The following is a 22,306-nucleotide window of genomic DNA, read 5'->3' as shown; positions in this document are numbered from 1 at the left end:
CCCAGGTACTCCAATGTGGGACGTGAGCATCTTAACCACAAGCCAAAGATCCTCCCCAAATACTGGCCCCACTGTGCATTTTATTTGTTCCCTCTGTTCACATTAAAAGGTTTTCAAAATGCAAGCATTTCCTCCACTCCAAACCTTTAAAAAGCAACAAGTCAAACAAGATGGGCCAGTCAGCAGCATTTATTGAGAGGCTAGTCACCGTACCATGTGACCATTATGGGACAAGTTACCTAGTATTCATAGACTGAAAAACAGTGTGAGCACAGGTGTTGTGGTGCAGTTAGTTGAGCTGCTACCTGCAATGCTGGCATCCCATATGAGCACCACTTCAAGTCCCAGCTGCTCCATTTCTGATCCAGCTCCCTGCTAACACTCCTGAAAAAAGTCAGTGGAAAATGGCCCAAGTACTTGGGCCACATGAGAGGTCTGGATGGAGTTTCAGGATCCTGGCTTCAGCCTGGCCCAGCCCCAGCCATTGTGAACATTTGGGGAGTGAGCCTGCCTTCTCTCCTTCCTTCTCTAACTCTTCCAAATAAATAAATAAGGATCCTTAAAAAAAATAAAACGTGGTGTGGCCTCAAGCCTCTCCTTTTGCAGTTATCCAGGCATCTGTATTATTTTTCATTACTGCATACATATGGCTTAGTACAATGCTTGATACTTAATATATATTTGTTGAAATGGAATTAAGTAGTACTTACACATACACATACACAGAAAAAACAATGCACATATGTGGTGATATTTTGAGCTTTATATATGAAATTAATTTCAATATAGGTCAAATATTTCATCTTTTATAATAATTTTTTCATGAGAAGCAAGGAATGTAACCCTAAGGAAACTAGGGTATAGGTGTCAGTTATCATTGTTAACAGGAGCTCAGAAAAGTGCTTTGATGCCAGTGAGAAAAAGGAGCCTCATCCTCAGGTTAGACACAGCCAAGCACTCATAGGCACTTCTTGGTGAGTGGATCCCAGGCAAGATTTCAGCTTCCTTTCCAGGTGCCCTTGAAGAGGGTACAGCCTGTATATCAGTGGTGTCCTGGGAGAGGTTGACCAGTGATGCTATGAGCAGTTCCCTTCTTTGCTTTTAGAAAAGGAGGATTTGGCTCATCTGGATGAGTTCCTTCAGGAAGGGGCTCCTTGTCACCACTTCTGATGGTTCAGCTGAAGAGGATGGCCTCCCTGATGGAAGATCAGTTTTCAAGTTCAAGTTTGCAGATGGCTATGCTCCCCTGCTGCAGTCTTTCAAGGTTTAATCTTAGTTAATAAACCGGTGTTAATTCTTGATTCTAAAGAAATTCTGCTGTCAGTCTGGCTGTAGGTGAAGCTTGCAATTTTCCCTCTGTAACAAAACAAAAAAATCAGAAGTTAGTCCACTTGCTTAACACTGCCTAGTGACTATTAAATTAATGTATCAGAGAAACTAAGAATAACCCCAGCTACCGCATAAGTGACTTTATTAACAACGTATTGGCTTTCATGATAAGCAGTAGATGGAATCAATTCTGGCTTGACTGCATCAAAAAGCAACCAGCAAGTCTCATCTCATGATTTCTTAACGATTTATTTCCTTGAAAGGGGGAGGAGGGGGTAAAACAGAAAGAGAGATCTTCCATCTGATGCTTCACTCCCCAAGTGGCTGCATCAAGCCAGGGTTGAGCCAGGATGAAGCCAGGAACCAGACACTCCATCCAGGGGCCCAGGCCCTCGGGTCATCATCAGCTCCCTTGCCATGTGCATCAGTAGGAATCTGTGTTGGAAGGCGAACAGACCCCAACAGGCACCCGGTTATGGGATGCTCGCGTCACAACGCAGTGTCTTAACCCTGTGCGCCACAGCGCTGGCCCATCATTTCATAATCTTTTATAAACATTCTGCATCTTGAGACTTAGGGTTAGAGATCATAACAGATAAATAATTTTTAAACCAACATTAATTTACCTTAAAGTGTTCTTAGTCTTTTAGTACAAACCATAAAGAAGGCCTGTGCTGAAACTACTCACATGAATTTATCACTTAGAGTGGGAGCTCAAATCACTGAAATGACTACAGAAGGATTTTTATTTTGGAAAAAAAACACAAAACTGGCATTTGGAAATAAAGCCTTGGAAAGCACTCTACTTTAGGCTCTGGGTCCTAGTTTTCAAACTACCTCTTTAGATGAAATTATGCAAGTGAATTAATTTTGATGGGATTCATCTTGGAGATTAAATAAGAGAGTTTAAAGTCTTTACAGCACTCTGATGTATCTTACATTAAAAGTCCTTAGGAAGAATGCCATCTAGAACTGTGGGAGCCAAGGTAGCATCTAGAATCACACACATACAGATGTCAATCGCCCCTGGAAGAAATGCTAAGTATGTCGTCAGGGCAATTCTCTGTTACCTTTTGCAGAGAACAGGGCCAAACACCCCACCAGATTCTTCTCGGTTATTCTTCTAATGGGTCACTCAGGGCAAAACCTAGCTCCACTAGTAAAACTCAAGCCCAGGAAATCTAAGGGCCAGAGCCTTAACCCAGCAGCTGCGCCTACTTTAAATGCAATTGGTTTGATCTCAGCGGCCCACCTCAACGGCCACCAACCTTCACAAAAGCTGGGCGAATTCTGAGTCGGGGAACTGAAGCAAATCCAAATATGGTGAACATTCCTCCATTGCCAAAATGGGAAAACTGCCTTATCTCCTCATCAGAAGCCATCCACCAGGCCATCAGCCCCCCTGTTAAACACCCAAACGGGGTTAAAGCACATTTGGTATGCAAATCCACAGAGGCTCAGGATGCCGGCGTGCCGGGATCCAGCACACGTCAAGTCACGGCTCTGGATAACGTAGATATGTTTTTAGACACACTTTCTTGACGCAAACTTTGCCTAGCTGGGGGGAAAGGTTAATTTATTTGTATACTTGGGAGACATGCAGGCACCGTGCTTCTGGACGCCCGCAAAGCTGCAACTAATTCTCCTTGCAGGACTAACGCCTCCGTATTTACACCCCTGGGAGTATCTCCCCGGGAAGTGCGCGCGTGTGTGATTTAAATTGATCACCCGAGCGGCGGCCGGCAGCTTCTCTCCGCCCACCTAGGGCCAGGGAACCTGCGGCCCCGGAAGGGCGCCAGCTGCGCGCCGCTTAGTTTCGGCCACAGGTGGGGCTCGGGAAGAAGAGGGTCCAACTTTTTCAAATGGGGTGGGGCGGGGCGAGAGCAGCCTCTGTCCGAACCTGCTCGCCGGCACCCGACCCACGCCGCGCGGGCACCCCTTTTCGGAACCGTCTCCCAAGCATCCAAGCCTACTCGGAGACTCGCAGCACCTGAGTCTCTCCCCTTAACCACTCCCCACCCCTGCCTCTACATTAGATCCCCCCAGGAAGATCTCGCGCTTCTCGCCGAAAGTCACAAGGACCAGGCGGTGTCCACGCGGGTGGGAAAGGGAAGCCGCCAGCCGTTCGCTCCAGCCCCCAAGTGCACCCTCCCCCCGGGGCCAGGGTGAGGGAGGCCAGGGCAGAGCCCTCCCTTCCCACCTCCCGCAGTCCGCTCTTACTCACTTTCTCTGGAAGCCTCGGGTCGGCCGCCAGCTGCCCGTGCAGTGCGGAGGTGCTGCGGGCAGGAGAGAGAGGGGTGGCCGGGTGGCCTCTTCGGGACAAACCCTGGGATCTCCCCCGCGGCGCCCTCGCCCCAGGCCGCCCAGGGGCACCCGGGCCATGGACGCCCCCACCCGGGCGCCGCGGCAAGGCGGGCGCGCTGGGCTCCGCGCCCCCGAGGCCAGCTCTGGCTCGCAGGCGTCGCGGGCCCACCTTCTGCGTCCCCGCCGCCGCCCCTCCCTGCCCAGCCGGGCGGCCGCCGGGGCCTGCGGGACGCGCTCGCTGCGGGCCGCCCCCTCCCCTCTCCCCACCCCGGGCGGGGGCGCGCGAGCAGCGGTGACGTCAAGGGGCGCGCGGTGGCAGCACCTCCCCGCGCGCTAGTTAAAAAGAAGAAGAAAAGAGAGAGCGAAACATGAGAGGCTGTGTGAGAAGCTGCAGCCGCCGGCAGAGGAGACCTCAGCATCCTCTAGAGCCCAGCGCCGGCCCTGCCTCCGCCTGCCCCGCCGCCGCCGCCTCTGCCTGTGTGCCTGCTACTGTCCCACCTAAACAACTCCCGTTACACGGACAAGTGAACCTCTGTGGCCGTCTGCTCCTCTTCTTCCAACTCCTCCTCCTCCTCCCACTTCCCAGCCGCAGCAGAAAGCCCCTACCCCAACTGACACTGGCACAACCGCGAGCGGTGTCATCTGCACAACTTTATCTTGCGCCTCCGGCTCCTCGCCGCGTCCGTGATTTTTTGCAAAGTTGCACCGCTCTGCACATCTGCGCCCCCGCCACCTCCCTCTGCGGCGCGCGTGTCCCGCCGGCCCCGCAGCCTCCTCCCGGAGCTGCGCCCTAGTGCCCCTGCCGGGCAGCGGCGTTCGCCCCCGTCCGCCCACGCCCAGCCCCTGCCGCGCGCGGCGGGCGATGTTGAAGATGCTCTCCTTTAAGCTGCTGCTGCTGGCCGTGGCTCTGGGCTTCTTTGAAGGAGATGCTAAGTTTGGGGAAAGAAGCGAGGGGAGCGGAGCGAGGAGGAGAAGGTGCCTGAACGGCAACCCCCCGAAGCGCCTGAAGAGAAGAGACAGGCGGATGATGTCCCAGCTGGAGATGCTGAGCGGGGGCGAGGTGCTGTGCGGGGGCTTCTACCCTCGGCTGTCCTGCTGCCTGCGGAGTGACAGCCCGGGGCTGGGGCGCCTGGAGAACCAGGTAAGCGCTCGCCGGCCTCGCGGATGCGAGTTTGGCATCCTGGCAGGGTGGGGTTCCCCAGCGGCGGCTCTGGCAGCTCGAGGGAGCCCTGAGGAGGGCAGAACTTGTTTGGGGCAGTTCTTTGGGTCACTTCGCTAAAACGCTAACGGGATTCCGGCGTGTGTGTGTGTGTGTGTGTGTGTGTCCGCGCGCGCGCGCGGGCGCCCCCCGGCCTGGGTCGGTGCTAGGGATGCTGTGCACGCTGGGCCCTTTCGGTCCCTCATCCTGGGCTGGAGAAGGGTTCTAAAAGAATCGCGATCACCAGTGTGTTTGGATGGACTCGGGCGCTGGCAGCGGTGAAACTGTAAATTAAGGTGGCTGTGGTTTCCGGTTTATTTTTCTAGGGTAAAAAGATTTGCGCCGTTTTCTCCACGTGCTCGGCTAGGGAGAGGAGTGAGTCGTAAAGGAGGTTGAAGCATGGTTGGTTTATGATCTTCAGCCCCGTCAGAGGGTGGTGGCTTGCATTTACAATAGTTCAATCAACGACAAGGAACTGCTGGTACTCTGGTTAGGAACCCGGAAAGCTGGCGAGAGATTCTGCCAGGAAGTGTTCTTTAGACAAAACTGATTCTCCCTCATTTGGTAACAGCGTAGGTTCAGACTTTCACGGGTACTTGGATGTCCGGGAAGGTTTTTTTTTTTTTTTTTTCTCTAGGAACTCGTTGTGAGAGTGATGACAGTTATATTTTCCTTGTGATAATAAACGTAACCACACACGAAAATAGCGATGGTGGAGACACGCTTCGTTTTTGAGTTTGCAACATCTTTCTGGCCGTGGGGTGCAGTCATGTATGCCCTCCACTGTACTGCCAGCGAAGACCGCGGGATCACGTCATTAACAAGCGCTGCACGTGAAATAAACAATCAGGTGTCTTTGCTCCCCCTCCCTCTGCCCATTTTAGGTTTAATTAAGAATTCCTCTGTTACAACACTGCAGTTGTCAAGGTCTGAGAGACTCTTGGAAAACTTGTGCTTCAGTCTTGCTGGCCCAGGCATAATAAAAAAAAAAAAAATACCCGGGCTGAATCTAATTTTTATGCTCAGTTCACGGTAGATTTCACTCTATTCTCATGTAAACAGCTCCTACGAATCAACATATGTGTCTGGGTGGTATCTCTCACTTTGTTTTGTAACAAAAAGCCATATTGCATCATTTAATTTGCTCAAGTCATGCAAATAGGAAAAAATCAATAGGACAAAAAGGGGTCGACTTATCCTCCTCCCCACTAAACTGCTGCCCACACACAGAGTCCTGTTGCTTATGGCAAAAGAATAACAACAACACCATTGTGTTTGTTAGTTGGTTCACTAATGGGTGAAACTAGAGAACATCATTCTCTTTCAGTCCCCAGCTCTGTCCAAATGTTCATGCCTTTTGAGGGAGCATTTGTCCAACTCCCTCTATTCCCAGATGAGTGAGAACTGTCTTGCTGCAGGTTTTCAGCTGCAACTCTCTCTTTATTCTTACCATATGCAGCAGGAGTCTGAGATTCAGGGAACAGATATTCCTGCATTTTATCCAAAACAATGTCATTAAGCTCCTGTGTTGTAATTGAATTAAGTTATAAAACAGCTCCACGCAGATCATCTTCAGGGTTTTGCCAGGAGCCCCTTATAAAGAACCAGGGAATTCAGAGACCGGTTTAGAAATATTTGCTGGTAAGTGTGCCTGTGTGCAGTGTATACTGTGAGTTATATGTGGATTATCTACAGACCCCTGCCACACTGAACTCTTACAGGAACATGTGGAAGGAAAACCTTATTCTTAACTAAATAGAGTGGGGAGAAAGGCAGGGGGGATGGGTCTGAGGGGAATTACAACCCTTAAGAGAAGTTATATAAGTTTTTTTAAAAGAAATCACTCTTTAGAAAGCAATCTGCCACGTTAGCTATCCGCATTCCTTTCCGTTTTACGTGCTTCCAATCGCCAACAAACCCCTACTCATTTGGAAAATGTCTTGAATTAAGTTTGGTACACTAGACGCTGCCGGCTCCATTATAAGTGCTTTATGAAGCAACAGTACTCAAATTGTTCAAAACAGAGACTTGATATGGCTATGCATATGCATTCTTGACCCATGTTAGTTCTCAAGTTTTAATAGATTTTAAAACATGTTATTTTATAATAAACTTCAGTGTTTCCCTTTTTCCCGTAAGCCTTCCTGGATTAAAATATATGTTAGGGTCTTATTTCATAATGTGTATACAGGAGAGATGATGGTTATTTGAAAGGGCCCTTTTTTTGTTTATGAAAGAAAAAAATTTTTTTTCCTCAAAGATTTCTGCAACTTTTCAAGAAACTGCAGTGGTAGTTTTTCCTGACGAAATAAACTTCTCAGACAAATAGATAATAACAAACAAGGCAGGAATATTGAGCAAGCTCATCAGCTGTGCAATTAAACACAGTTTCTAGGCTAATACATTTTCTTTAATGAACTGGCATTGAGTTCAGTTCCTTGGCCATGTGTTACATTTTCATATTTTATTTTTGTGTATATTTTAACTAATAATGGAGCAATATTGCAATGAAGTTGCTAAGTACCATTTCAGAGAAGTTCTGCCAAAATTTAGGAAGTTATATTGTGTTAGCAATATTTTTGCAGCTCCTAAATACAGCATGCTAAAAGGATCTAATTCCCATTAGCCAAATTGAATCCTCAGCCAACTGAAATACCCCCATTTCTAAAACTTAACTTGTAGCCACAGAGGCATAGAGGCTCTCTCTACCTTGGGTGGTTTCACAGCCAAAGCTGTCAAGGAATGGGTGAAAAGTAATTGTTTTCAAGTGTGCCCTTTTACAATCATTTGTTTGCTCTGGCTCTTTCAGGGACAAAGGCTATTGTTGAACACATCCAACTAAACAAATAACTCATCCTGGGGTCCCTTTAACAGCTGCCTTAGTACAATGATCTATTTACATATTAGCCTAAAATTGAAACTGAACTCTTTAATGACATAATCCAGCACTATAGTCCAGCCACGCATGTGTTCCACCCAACAGCTGAACAACCTTGTAGGCATATGATTTTTAGAAATTACTTTCTGTGTACCAAGTGATCTTAAGGCAGCATCCTAATATGCTGTCATGTATTTTCTTCTTTTGTGCCCTCATCAAACCCATGTGGGTGCCTTTTTAATCCTTTGTTTAGTTACTTGATAAATAAAGAGAAATACAGAAGGTCTCTGTCACCCATCTTACTATTTGTTGATAAGCTATAGTTGTAGGCCACACTTTTCTGTGTATTGCAGTATTTATCTTACCTTTCATCTATGGGTTTTACTTTCATGTGGCCAAAGATTAAACAATGATCTACCAGCTGTTATAAATTAGTCAGCGACAGCCACAATCATTACTAGGCATGCTGTAATAATGTTTCGAAGTTTTACATGATTTCTAAAGTATATTTAGTTTAAACCACTATAATTTGATGGTTTTGTATATGGCTTTTAAAAAATCGAAAGAGGAAATTAGCTTAAATTTCTTCTTAAGATTGATGGCATTGTCAGAAGTAAAGTTAAGGACCCACACAGACACAGACACATAGGCAAAAAAGAAGAAAGAAATTACCCCCACACACCCTTACTCTTCTGTCTAAAACAGTGTTGCAGCTTAGGCTGAGTCAGTTTAATTGACTTCAGTAAGACTATTGGTTCATTGAAACCAAAGCCAGAATGATGGCTCTATCTATCTTCAAATAGGTATTTACACTGCAGACCTCACACAGAGCAAAATGTTACCATCCTGCTGGGCCGGAACAGCTTGAAACTTTACAAAGAATAATATTATACTTGATTTCAGATAATTTATTGAATCCTATTTCTGAAACTTTTGATGAGAGACCTTTTGGCCAGGACACATTCCAAAAATTGTAAAAGACGAAATTCTTTAGGCACTAAAATCAAGCCCTTCCTGGGTAGCAGCTGGGAGAGTACGTGGGGATCATTTTGTTTCAGCTATAAAAAAATGGAGGTGGGCATATTCCTCATAAAAGCAGAGGTAATGACATTCCAGTTCTTTAGCCAGCAAGAGGTCCCTTCAGCATCCTGCAGTTGTCTTGTTCTTAATGCACTGCTCTATGATAAACAAACAGAACCAAGTTGAACACTACTAATATTGAATAGATCTGGTGAAGGCTGCCAGAGTATGGACAATAAAAGACATTTAAAACATTCTTGGAATGCAAATTCTATGTGTCTGCTGTATGTTTCCTTTTTGAAACTTTAACCATTTAAGCAATTGTCATTGAAATAAATTGTTAAAAAATAAAAGGTCAATATAATTGTGATTAAAAATAACTTCTAAATTCTGTAGATAGTTGCAACCCATCTTACATCATATACACACACACACACACATTATCCCAAATCACAGAACTTCTATTGGACTTTCAAGCACTCATGTAGTATTTCAGTATCTTATATTCAATGATGTTCTCAAATTACTTCCTCTTTCAGATTCAAACCTTTATGATCACCTAGAACATCATTCCTCTGAAAACAGAGGCCAGCTTACTCAATTAGAACCTCAATTTGTGAACACAGTATTTGCTTCAAACAATAATCTAGACGTGATAATGTTCCTTCTCAAGAAATAGTTGAGTATAGTTAGATGGATTGGGGGAAAGTATAATCAATCCCACAATTTTTTTAATATGAAAAATCAGTGGTTGAGTTCGATAGCACCATATTTCACATTTCAAATTTTGTGCTGATATTATCTTCTTTATTCTTAAAGGAGCTCCTGAAATCACTTTTCTAAATTAGCACAAGACACCAAGACACCCATCTTTATCTCCTTATCTCCTAATTACTAACCTTAGGGAATCAATAATCCCCAAGTTGATCTTACTGAAATAAGAGATCTCATTATGCAAATAATGATAAAAGTATGCCTTTCCTACTAAAATTCATTAAATACTATACAAAAGCACTTTCATTAAAGTCTTGTGTTTATTCATGCATATAACATACCTGAGGAGCTAGTTAGAAAGTTTTTCCTGGCTAAGATATCATAGTATTAAATACTGGCCATAAACTGGTTTGATTCAGCTTCGGATATTTTTATAGAACATGAAAGGTAGTTTAGAAAACTTTCTCTATGCAGTCCATAGATTGAAACTTAATTGAACTTTTAAAAAAGGTATACCAAGATTAATTTTGAGACTGTCCTATTAGGAATTTGATTTTTCTTTTTTGTTTTAACCTAAGACCCATCCAAATAAGCCATGTGTTTAAAAAGTCTGCTTTGCATGCAGTGGAATAAAGGTATTGAGAATTTTAAAGTTCAATATCATGCTGTATATACTTTGAGGATGAAGGAAGTGATAAGCATTACTATGCTTGGATATAATTGTCTTTTCATTTTTTCACACCTGGGAGATTGATGAATAGATTTTTGATTTGCAAGGCTAAGGAGCACTTCAAGCATCCCTGCCTTTTGTTATCCTAGCCCAGTCCCAGGGACACTATGTGTATCCTTATAAAGGCATTTTGTATTGTGGCACATTAATTCTTTTCTGAAATCTTACTGGCTAAATTAAACTTTTTTACTTGCATGAATGCAAAAATAATCATTATCACATAACTAAAAAGACATTTGTTTTTGACTTATGGCTTTCAGATATTCTCTGTTACCAACAACACAGAATGTGGGAAGTTGCTGGAGGAAATCAAATGTGCACTTTGCTCTCCACATGCTCAGAGCCTGTTCCACTCACCTGAGAAAGAAGTCTTGGAGAGAGACCTGGTACTTCCCCTGCTCTGCAAAGACTATTGCAAGGAATTCTTTTACACTTGCCGAGGCCATCTTCCAGGTAAAACTGCAGAAATGAAATGATAACCTTGTGCAAAATATTTTTATAGGATACTCATTCTTAAATGCTTGTTTGCTAGAGTTTTAATGTTTATCTCACCTTTCAAAGTACCTACTTTTCCTCTTAAAGTAACCTTTCCAAATGCACATGTTTTATTGCTGCGAAAAGGAGTATTGTGATCTCGGTCTACTAGCAATGCACTGGTTTTGTTGCTTGTTAAGCTGATAACACAGTGGGTAATCTTTAAACACATTGGATTCTCAGTACAAATTTCTTGTTGGAATTCTCTTTACTCATCAGCATCAGCAGCAAGGTAATCTGTTGCTACATAATTGGCAAATGTCCAGTGACTTTGAAGATCATTGCCTTTAAAAAATGGACTTGCATAAAATGACTAGCTTGCTCCTCCAAAACCTTGTGAGACCAATAAGAACAGTGGAGTCCACTCCATCTGATGATGAGAAAGGCTGAGCTGCAGAAGTTAGATGCCTCAACCAAAGTTGAGCAGGGAGCTGGTGCCAGGAGATACAGGAAGTTCTTACACATACAATATCATCAATACACTGGTCACAGAGCTGTTTTAAACTCTAAAATCATATTGGTTCCTGCGTATTGACTAAGTTTATCATCAAAAGTTTGTAAACTTTAGTTGTTGTTGGTTTAGTTGGAAGACTCAGCAGAAGGGAAGGAAAGAATTTAATGAGACAATTCTGTTTAGTTAGGCAAAGTCACACACAAACAAATCTACTGAAGTTACAGCTTATAAAATTAAATGGTATTTAAGGGCAAGAAAAACTTTAATAACTGTAGTATGCACTTAGGGACTTTTAAAAACTGCTATGTACTTTTTGTAAAAAATGGAATTCTCTTAATAACCTCAGATAACATTTTTGCTAGGGTTACTTGCTCCCTTTGGTATAGCCTAACATGTATCTAAACCCAGTCAAAGTGAAAATATTATCATTGTCTTTATAAACCATGGCCTTGTTTTCTAAGACTTCCTTAAACCAGCTGTTTCTTCCTCCTTATCACAAAGCAGAGTAGGTCATGGTTACCCAGAGGGCCTGCAGAGAGGTGATAACAGATAAGATAGCATAAAGGTTTGTGGCAAACTTCAACTCCTGAAGGTCTGCCTTTACAGTTTAGTTTCCATTTACCTTTATCTCCTGTAGATAGCATGCAACATGCTAGCTTTGGAGACTCATCTGTGGGGATCTTTATCTAGTTATTTTAACTTCTAAAACAAAGCCCCCAAACTCTGCAGTATACAGTGAAAGAGAGCAGAGCATCAGCTGAGAGTCAGAACTGCAAGCACCTCGCTCCCCAGATCAACACATGTGGTGACGAATGACAAATTTATTTTTCTACAAAGTTTGTATATATGTAAAACTGCTGAAGTGCATCAAGATGTCAAGTGCTTTTGGTGGCCACCCAGGCTGCCTTGAAAGATAACCAGATGAAAGCTACACTCTAGAGGTGGATAGAGCAGCAAGGCTGCCTTCCAGAGACTTTGGAAGACTTTAGTGAGGAACATAGGGGCTGCCCCTACATGCATCAGATGCTAATAACCATTCTGAAGACTTGTCCCAAAAGTGAGCTGTAATAACATACTCTTTGCGTTACTTATGTTAATTGATTTGTTAGCCAGTCTGACAATTCTTGGCACACAGATTTCCATATCCTAAAGTGTAATGAGTAAGATGGTAATCCTTCCTCCCGTTAGCACCTGCCCCCAGCGCAGCCCGGTCTTTAGCCTTCTAGACTTTCAGAAATTGCTATGAAAGCAAATTTGTAACTTTCACCTTCTGCAGTCTGTTTAATGATATGGTTTGCTTTTCCCTGAAGTTCAGAATTATGGGAAACAGCTACTTTGTCATTCTTTTTATGTAGGAGACTAGTCAGCATATTCTGACTGTTCACAATAGTTTGATCTTTCCACAAATTGAAAATTTCATGAGGAAGGTCCCTTAAGGGATGTATTTTGCTAAAAGAAGGCCAGTGCTGAAAGGGATTGCAAGAGAGAATAATGCTGGGACATCTTCATTTTTTCCCTACTGCCAAGTGCATGAAGAAATAACTATAAAATGGGATAGAACTCTTGATTTCACCTGAGTGGCTTTCAGAAATCCCAGTCACTTTAGAATACAGTTTGAGCAACCCTAATGTGAAAATCCAAAAAGGTACTCTGAAATTAGTCCAGACCGTGATGCTCAAAAAGTTTCCAATTTTGGAGCCCTTCAGATTTCAGATATTAGATTAGAGATGCTCAGCTGGTGGTAAAGTTTATGTAAATTTCCCCAGATCTGACAAGCTGAAATCTTGAAACACTTCTGGTCCCAGCCATATCAGGTGAGAAATACTCAGCCTCTATTCAAATGAGGGTACTTTAAAAAAAGTTCATAAAAATGAAATTAAAAGAGAAATTTATTTTGGTACAAAAAAATGGAAAAACCAATGCATACTTTTTCATAATATGCATTTGCATCAGCTTTTTTGAAGGCCCTTCATATGTATGGATTACAAAAATTTTTGGCACCGAAATAAACTTATCTTTCAATTACACTTTCCGCAGATTTTTGAAGTACTGCAGCATACCTGAAAGATAGGTGCCTTCTAGAAATCTTAATTTAGAAGTAGTCATGTTCTGTTTATTTTCCAGAAGATGAGAAAAGAAATTAAAAGGCAATAGAGTGAGCATATACTAGAGCTTTAGCAATTACAATATTCCACAGCTGTGAATGGACTTGGTCAATTCTTAAATCTTTTAAACATTACCAGATTGCATTGAAAAATCAGGAGCTCTTTGCTCAACTCCACGGGTCTTTTCTTCCGTCTGAATAAGCAGGGTAAGATCCTTTACTGTTCACTACAAGATGATATAATACATTCTGTGGAAAACATACCAGTGGGTAGCCATTGGCCTCCTCTCTCCCCTAATACCTCTTATCATAATGGTTTCTTCACTTTTAGACTGTCATCTCCTCAGGGGTAGGTTATTGTAGTGTGAAATGTCTGCATACAATTAGTTCAATTGGTTTAATCCTGTTGCTAATGAGGCCAAGGTCATGGGTCTGATTCCACTGACTTTCTCTAGTTCAGTCACTCCTAACCCCGGTCAGATCTCTTACACATGTGTCTGATTAGCCCCAAGGAGAGCGCAGCAGAGGGAATGGGTGGATACAACGGAATCCACTACCTCTGCTAGGAAATGCTCTCGAATGACCTTACTGTCAGTGGGTCACTAGCTCTTTTCTTCCTTTATCACAATGAGCAGCGAGTATAAGAGGAAAACTAACTTTCCTCTGCAATACATGCTGAGAAAAATGCTGGAACTCACTACTCCACAGGCAGTATTTGCCTTCCATCAGGATTGCAAGGGTGCTTTGTGGTATAGCAGGACTGGATTCACAATAGAGGAGAATGGTTCTACTACCAGGAAACTGGAGAGATGCTCAGGAGTTTTGAAAAGGTGCAGCTGCTGGAATACTCAGTGTGTGTTCATCATTAGCAGACCCGATCATGAGATGATGCCCCAGGTGAGCCGAAGGTGCTCCTTTGGGAAAATGCTTTTCAGTGCATTCTTAACTCCACAGTGCCGAGAAGTAAGTTGTGTCTTTCCTGGCTGTAAATGCTCACCTAGTGCCCTGAAGCCAGATATTTGGTGGTGCTTCCCAGCAAAGTGTATCTTACCCATCATGGTCCGCATCACACTGGGTCATTTAAGGGAGCTAGTAATAGAAAGGTATTAGACATTTCTATTTGAATATGATGAGTGGCAGAAAAATGCTCTTTTTTTTATGTAAAAATCTTCTAAGCTGGTTTCCTATTTCACTCTTAGGTTGCTCCCTCTGCTGAGATTTTGAAGAAGCTGGGAGCAATTCATTGTTAACATTCTGTATTTTCTTTCATTTCTCAAGATCATAGTACCTCTGGAGCCACAAAGTTTATGAATATGTGCTCATGAATCTGGAGATTATTCGACTGGAAAAATGGTTTTTCATTTCTTCTTCTTTGTCCTCAGCCATTAAGTCCTTTTAAAATGGATTTAGCTATCAGTGTTGTCCATGAATTTCTGTGTAAGATGATATTGGTTTCCAGGCTGTAATGCCACAACATACAAATTTGATATATAAATTGTATACATATACACACACACACACACACATATATATAAAGCAAACTTGAAATTCCTTTTAAATTACATTTTGAAGTGTTTCTGTTGCCCTGAAGGCAAAAATCACATGGGGAAAAAATTCTCACACATTCTGTTATAAATATATCCACATTATGACAGTCATCCTGCATGCACAGTACTGGCATGTCTCCAAAATAAGATCTAGCCCACAAGTGTGCAAAAACTGTGATGAAGCAATTCAGTTTTCCCAAGCATACTTATTCAACACTTACAAAATTTCATGTGAGTGCTTAGCCATTAATGAATGGAGAAGAAAAGCTCTGTTGCAGACAGTGAATTGCAGATCAGTAGGTGCTCCTGGGCCTGCCTTCTTCTCCCCAGCTTCTCATTTTTGAATCTTAATGGAAGATGCCCTTCCAGTTCCCTTGCCCCTTCCTGGGGTGCCCTTCCTGCTGCCACACTTCTCTGTGCCCTCACCACACACACTAGTCGGGACATCTCTTGTCACTTGTTCCCAAAGACAAGACCTGTACCCATAACCTCATCTGAAACTGACATTGGGGAGTCTGTCTCAGAAATGTAAGGCTGATGCATTTCACCCAAGAGTTAGGTCAAAGTGCACATCCCACTTTGTCTATTTGGGACTCTCATATTCTAAGGTTCGTTTTGGGTTGGAGGGGACTTAGGTCAAGCTCACAGAAAGCAAACTTTCAGTGTCCTTTATGCGTCATGGATAAGCTTTGCTTGGCAGACTCCGGATTCTTATTCAGGACCAGGCAGTGGTTAAAATGCCCACATCCCACATTGTAGTGCCTAGGTTAGAGTCCTGGCTCCACTTCTGATTGGGCTTCCTGCTAATGTGTGCCTTAGGAGGCTACAGATGATGGCTCAAGCACTTGGGAGCCTTCTATCCATGTGCTGTTGCCAGCATTTGGGGAGTCAACCAGCAAGATGGAAGATCTCTCTCTCTCTCCCTCTCTCCTTTCAAATATAAATAAATAAATGAAATCCCTGCTAAACATGAATTTGTTGTACTACTTCTAACCTCCAACTAAGTTAATCAGTACCTTTATCACAAATCTGATAGGGTATGATAATCTAATTCATTAGATAAAAATCAAAACTTGAAATATAATTAAAGGTATGAGACCAAAAGCTGCAATTTAGGACCTAATGACTACAGTCTGTGGTCTAGTTCAATACTTGGTAACAATATCACATTTTGAAAGCAGAAGCCAGAATGTGGAAGTGAACCTTACTAATATGCCCCCCAAAGTCAACACCTTATTAACTGAACCTGTGAAAGTAATGTGAGACACTTTTCTGTGGTAAAGTTCTTTTCTTTCCTTTTCAAAGATAGTTGGAATTTATTTGATAAAAATTCATAATTTGAAAGAGAAGAAAAATCTTCCTTTTTTTATTCCATTTGGTAAATCTGTTTTATATTTTTGTTTGGCTTAGTGGTATGTCAACTTTTCTGCTTGAGGAGATAGAAGGAATGTATTTTATTAGAAAATAATCCTTATCTTCCATAAGTGAGGTGTAAGGAAAAGAGACCTAGTTGAGAATAGAGGTCCTATTATTAGCATTAGTTCATTGCATGATCATTGCACAGTGAGTCAGTCTCCTATTATGGTATATAATGACCCTGTGATATCCAATATACTGATTATTTAATCATATGCAAGCAGCAACACAGCAAGACTTATAAATGGTTCAGACTGGCATCTGATGGCCTCTCTCTTTCTTAATTCTAGTTTTTCCTTTTAGGTGATTATTTAGTCCTATAGAAAGAAATACTGAATACTAGTGAGAAGAGTTAACAAGTATAATGTATGGTAACTGGGGAAGCTTGAACACAAGCAATGCACTAACAAGATTAATTCTGGATTTGTATTAAGTGTATTTCATATGAATCTTTCAAATATCTAGCATAGCACTATTTCAGTTTTCTTGAAGCTTTTGAATTTTGGCTAAAGAAGAAATGGGAGTCCCAGTTCCCCAGTTTTTTCTTTCCTTTTAGTGTAGTTTTCCCCTAGAATAGCCATATAGTTTCTAAAAATTCTCTGTTTCCATAATATAAAAGCGATTTTCAAAATGTTCATTAAAGTTCATTATTAAAAAGAAAACTATGCATGGATTTCAAATATCTTTACACCCAGATACACATCTTTTAATTCTATTTCCCATGATCTTTTTGAAGCTCCCTTATATCCTTCAAAAGAGATGGTTTTATGTGGCACTAAGTGTTTCTAATGAGTCTTTTTATTTCTTTTCAAAGGTTTCCTTCAAACAACTGCTGATGAGTTTTGCTTTTACTATGCAAGAAAAGATGGTGGGCTGTGCTTTCCAGATTTTCCAAGAAAACAAGTCAGAGGACCAGCATCTAACTACTTGGACCAGATGGAAGAATATGACAAAGTGGAAGAGATCAGCAGGTTCATAAAGATAAATGCTCTTTAGTCTTAAAAAAAAAAAAAAAAAGCCAACTGACAAATCTTGTGGTTTTGACAGTGAATCAACTGTCTGTGCTTATGCTCAGTAGCTATATCCTCCAGATGCTTTATTTTATTTTTTTTCTTTTTGGTAGTTTGTTTCTTTAAAATCATAACTTAAATGCTTTTAATACTTAGACTACTAATCTTATGTTATGAGCTTGGCTTCTCTGTGACTCATCTGAATTTTATGGGAATAGTTTTAAACTTGAATTTTATGATTGTTTTAGCTTATGGGGCTGTGGGAATACTCAGCACTATTATTATTAGCAGATCCGATTTTTATAAATAGATCTTAGAACTTTCTCTCTGAGTGCCTTTTTGCAAGATTTAATTATTGTGAGTAAGAGCTAATTTTAATTATAGTTAGTGAAAGATGAGATAATGAGATAATGAAACGTTAAAATACATGTTTTGATTCTCGTTTTACTTTCTGATAGAAGACTGATTTGTTGTTTCTCATTGAAGAGAGTTTAAGAGAATCACTTACAAGTGCCGTATTGTGGCCATTGGGTTACCATCACTCACGAGTCTCAAAAGGAATTATATTAACGTAGATAATATATGTGATATATCTAATATTAATGCATATCTGCATATATGATTCCTAGAGGAATTACATTTTGGAAAGGATGCTGACTGCATCCCATACCACCTTCATAGAAAAACTTACCAATTTTCTTTCATTTGTCTAGAAAGCACAAACACAACTGCTTCTGCATTCAGGAGGTTGTGAGCGGGCTGCGGCAGCCTGTTGGTGCCCTGCACAGCGGGGACGGCTCGCACCGCCTCTTCATTCTGGAAAGGGAAGGCTACGTGAAGATACTTACCCCTGAAGGAGACATTTTCAAGGAGCCTTATTTGGACATTCACAAACTTGTTCAAAGTGGAATAAAGGTTGGCTTTTTATATTTTATTTATCTTTGCTCTGGCTATGTTCATCTCATTTTAGTGTTATGCTTCTCTCTGATAATATTTCCTTGGAATGAAAAAAATATTGAAGGCAAAAACAAGGAGGCCACATAAGTGAACAATATTGATGGCAACTGAAGGCAGCGAATTTACATTTGTTTTTTGCTGACTATTGAGCAATGCAATCAGATGGGTATTTTGACATACTTCCCTATGTAATTTTCACATTTAAACTACTTTTTGGCTTTATAAAGTACATGTTTAAATATTATTATTAATGGGCCCAGTACTTAGGACTGTATAACAGCATTTGCTAGTATAAACAAGAAGGTCTTTGGGTTATTTTGGTCATTGCAAATTATTCTTTTACTGTATCTGTTTTTGAGTCTCTGTCTTTAAAAAAAACGCCACTTATGACTTCCTTGTACAATGTTTTTACAGGTAAGTCATATATTTTTATCTGTTAGCCATTTATCACATGTCTATTCTTGTCCATTTCTCTAATTTGAATTCTCATGTCCAATATACTAGGTATATAAATAACAATGTAAAGTGCATTCCACAAGAGTAAAATGCTACAATATTGGCAACACTGAAGTATAAAAAAGTAATTTGTGGCATTTTTAAATGGAGGCTCATTTAACAGCTCATGACTATTTTAGACTGAAACAAATTAATAGTATGGTTTGGGAAGAACTGGTCATCCTTTTCATTTCTTAACTGGAAGAAAACACCAAAGGAGGATTCCACTCACATAGAAATGAATTCCTTCTTGTTTGCTGTGCTCTGCTCAAAGGTGAGAACACCAAAACCTGAAGAAACATATCAGAAAAAATATAGCTGTATTCCTGATAGCAATTCAGTACCCACCAGGGAAAACAATTAGAGTGAGTGAGTGAGGATACAGGTGGTGCTAAATAATTGGAACCGCGTCACCTCAAGCTCATGGTGTGATGGCATTCCCCAAGACACACTGCAGAAGGAAGTAAACCTTTCAAGGAAAATAACTTAGACACTAAGACACAGGGTCATTTGGAAAATCTTTTGAACTCAGTAGTGTCAACTTTCTCCGAGTAAAACTTTTCATTAGAATTCCTAGCCAATGATCAAAAGTCTCTTTTTAAATGAAGTATTACTGTTTTGCACATCAGTGTGAAGAATTATGAAAGGACCTCAGAAATTCATAGAAATTTGAACTGAAAGCTAAGTGTAATTTGGTGCCAAAAGCATTTTGAAATCCATGAATAATTTTTTATAACACACATTTCTGTGAACTTTTGGAAGATCCCTTGTGTGTGGTGAATGTGCCTGCTCACTCACTGCCAGTGTGATGAAAGAGCGGAGAAGCAAGGTGCAGTGACAAGTGCACTGCTCACCAGGGGTGATGTTTTCTTCCTAGCAGAGTTGAAGCTGTCCTCTCTAAAAAGAGAAAATTGAGGACAATATTTTTAAAGCCATCATCTGTAATCTCATCAATTAAAGAAAACCACTATTAACATTTTGATATATTTCTTTCAATTTTGAAATGAAAATTAAAAGAATTTTTCTTTACTGTGGGTAATACAGCTCCTCATCAATAAATGTGAAAATGTGACAAAGATTATGCTTTTTAGCTTTTTTCCTAAGAAACTTTACAATAAAATTAAAATCTGAAATCATGCATACATCATTTTAGCCGTCTTTTGTCACTTAATAATATCTCATAAAATTTTCTCAGTTATGAAAGCTTTTCTCAAAACCTTAGTTTCTGTCTCTTTTGGGTGTTCCATTTCCATTATAGGACATTCGAGATGACTCCAGTATTTTTTTCCACTATCAAAATTGTTATTTATCATTTTCAAGGATGTATTGTTTAACCTGATCATAGATGACTTATTTAATATTCATTCACAGAAAAATATTACTGAGTTGCAGGATATACACTATGGCTCATATTGCCAATTTGCTCTAAAATGTATTTTCAAATATCTGAAAGAATAATCTATAGTTTTCATATATTATTTGAGTAAATATATTGGTATTAAAAAGATGTGTGACGGCCGGCGCCGCGGCTCACTAGGCTAATCCTCCGCCTTGCGGTGCCGGCATACCGGGTTCTAGTCCCGGCCGGGGCACCGGATTCTGTCCCGGTTGCCCCTCTTCCAGGCCAGCTCTCTGCTGTGGCCAGGGAGTGCAGTGGAGGATGGCCCAAGTACTTGGGCCCTGCACCCCAAGGGAGACCAGGAGAAGCACCTGGCTCCTGCCATCGGATCAGCGCGGTGCGCCGGCCGCAGCACGCTGGCCGCAGCGGCCATTGGAGGGTGAACCAACGGCAAAGGAAGACCTTTCTCTCTGTCTCTCTTTCTCACTCTCCACTCTGCCTGTCAAAAAAAAAAAAAAGATGTGTGATGAAATCTAGATGTAAAAAGGGATCCGTGTAGTGGGAAAATTTGCTGTAAGAAGCAAACAACTGCATTTCTTTTTTCTACTTCAGTTTCATTGCCTCTTAAATTAGGGCAAAAAATGCCATTTAAATCAGGGTTACTTCAAGGCCTCCGTTGCAATTGACACCCATTCCTTGGGACACCGTTCTGACAGGCAGACATTTCGTCATGCAATGAAGTGTCGCATGCCAGGGTGTAGCAGTGTGGTGGTGCTGCAGTGCTTTGTGGGCCTCTCACATCAGTGCAGAACTTGGCCAAACTCATGAGCAAACTTGCAGGATACGGCCCTCCTCCCCAGAAGAGTTCTAGGGCTTCTGGGACTTAACATAAGCATCCAACGCCATTATTCTAGAGAACTGATAGGATATATCTTAAAACGCAATAGCACATCCCCTTGGTGTTTGGCCACTAGCGATGTCAATCAGATGAGATTCTGTCACTGGGATATTGGAGTGCTTTGAGGGACTAATCAAGCGTGTGATGCAGCAGGTGGCCTTTTCTCAGTCTGCATGGAACTCCAGGGGCGGATGTGTTGGAAGAGGCTGCTGTTGGCTTCAGGAAGTAGTTGCCAGCACATTCACAAGGGGCTTGGGAATTGAGATGGTTGACTTCGGCGATATGCCCCTCAGAGAGTCAGGAGATGAAAACCTTTTACACAGTTATTTTGCAGTCTTTTTTTTTTTTTTTTTTTTTTTTTCTTTTTGGTTTCTTTGATAGAGGAATAGTTAATGTGTTCAGGGCAAAATTCTGTGTTTGTCACCGATCATTTTACATAAATGGTGCAAATAACAATTTTCATAAATCACCGTCCCTGTCACTTCTTGTCTTTGCTTTAAAATACTAATAGCGTAAAACTGTTTAACAGACCAAAGTACTGATTGCCATACTCAGATCACAGAATTAATAATACATAACTGACCCCAACCTCCACATGTGTGAAATGGAAATGATACAAACCACAGTGGAACCCCACCTGCCCATGATAATAATTAATGAAGTAGGAGCAAATTAAATCAGACATAAAGAGGAATTCCTGATTATAAGGGTTTTTGAAAGCTGGTGCTGGCCATAGCACCAGGGAACCTGGATTCCTTTTCTGCTAATCGTCAGTTAAGAACTGGCTGTGATTTCTGACCATGGTAAAGGCTGACAATGTGGCAAGGAGCTAGCTAGCATGGGGGGTCTCTTTCAACTTCGACCAGCCTTCATGGTTAGGACTGCTCCCCAGGGATGCCATCGGCAAACAGCCAGCCACTACAGAACTTGGTCAGTGCTTTCCTAAGTGGGTCCTGACTGAAGTTAAAAAAAAAAAAAAGTGATGTCTTATTTTTGTAAGGCTTAATTTGTACTCTTCACAGAACAAAGTTTATCTGCAAACATGCAGAAGCACAAGCTCAAGACTTTTTTTTTTAAGATTTATTTATTTATTTTAGAGGCAGAGTTATAGACAGAGGAATAGATAAAGAAAAAGGTCTTCCATCTGCTGGTTCACTCCCCAAATGACCGCAACTGCCAGAGCTGGTTTGATCCAGGCACTGCTGGATCTCCCATACAGGTGCAGGGGTCAAAGCACTTTCCCAGCCCATAAGCAGGGAGCTGGATCAAAAGAGCAGTCGGGCATGAACCAGTGCCCATATGGGAGCCAGTGCTGCAGGCAGGAGCTTAGCTTACTTTGCCTCAGTGCAGCCCCAAGAACTGACTTCTTCTTGCTAGAG

The 22,306-nt window shown here is 41.7% G+C and overlaps 1 protein-coding gene and 1 non-coding gene across 6 annotated transcripts in view; one reads left to right on the top strand and one right to left on the bottom strand.

Annotated features, from left to right (window-relative positions):
• Positions 1-743: 743 nt before the first annotated feature.
• LOC108178083 (uncharacterized) lies at positions 744-3,748 on the bottom strand. The gene is made up of 2 exons (XR_011378037.1): positions 3,554-3,748; positions 744-1,356 (listed from the first exon to the last, which is right to left on the bottom strand). It is a non-coding gene; the product is annotated as an uncharacterized protein (transcript).
• Positions 3,749-4,013: 265 nt separating this feature from the next.
• HHIP (hedgehog interacting protein) overlaps positions 4,014-22,306 on the top strand; it is a 104,009-nt gene continuing 85,716 nt past the window's right edge. For all 5 annotated transcript variants that reach the window (XM_008267399.4, XM_008267400.4, XM_008267401.4 and 2 more), the window contains exons 1-4: positions 4,014-4,774; positions 10,434-10,626; positions 17,043-17,199; positions 17,952-18,153. In XM_008267399.4, coding sequence (XP_008265621.1) covers positions 4,496-4,774; positions 10,434-10,626; positions 17,043-17,199; positions 17,952-18,153 — 831 coding nt within the window. In that variant the 5' untranslated portion in view covers positions 4,014-4,495. The remainder of the gene's footprint in view (positions 4,775-10,433; positions 10,627-17,042; positions 17,200-17,951; positions 18,154-22,306) is intronic.

Source organism: Oryctolagus cuniculus, chromosome 8, assembly GCF_964237555.1.
Source record: "Oryctolagus cuniculus chromosome 8, mOryCun1.1, whole genome shotgun sequence".
NCBI lineage: Eukaryota > Metazoa > Chordata > Mammalia > Lagomorpha > Leporidae > Oryctolagus > Oryctolagus cuniculus.
Note: the sequence above shows the minus strand (reverse complement) of the source record. Positions and strands in the feature narration are given on the sequence as shown.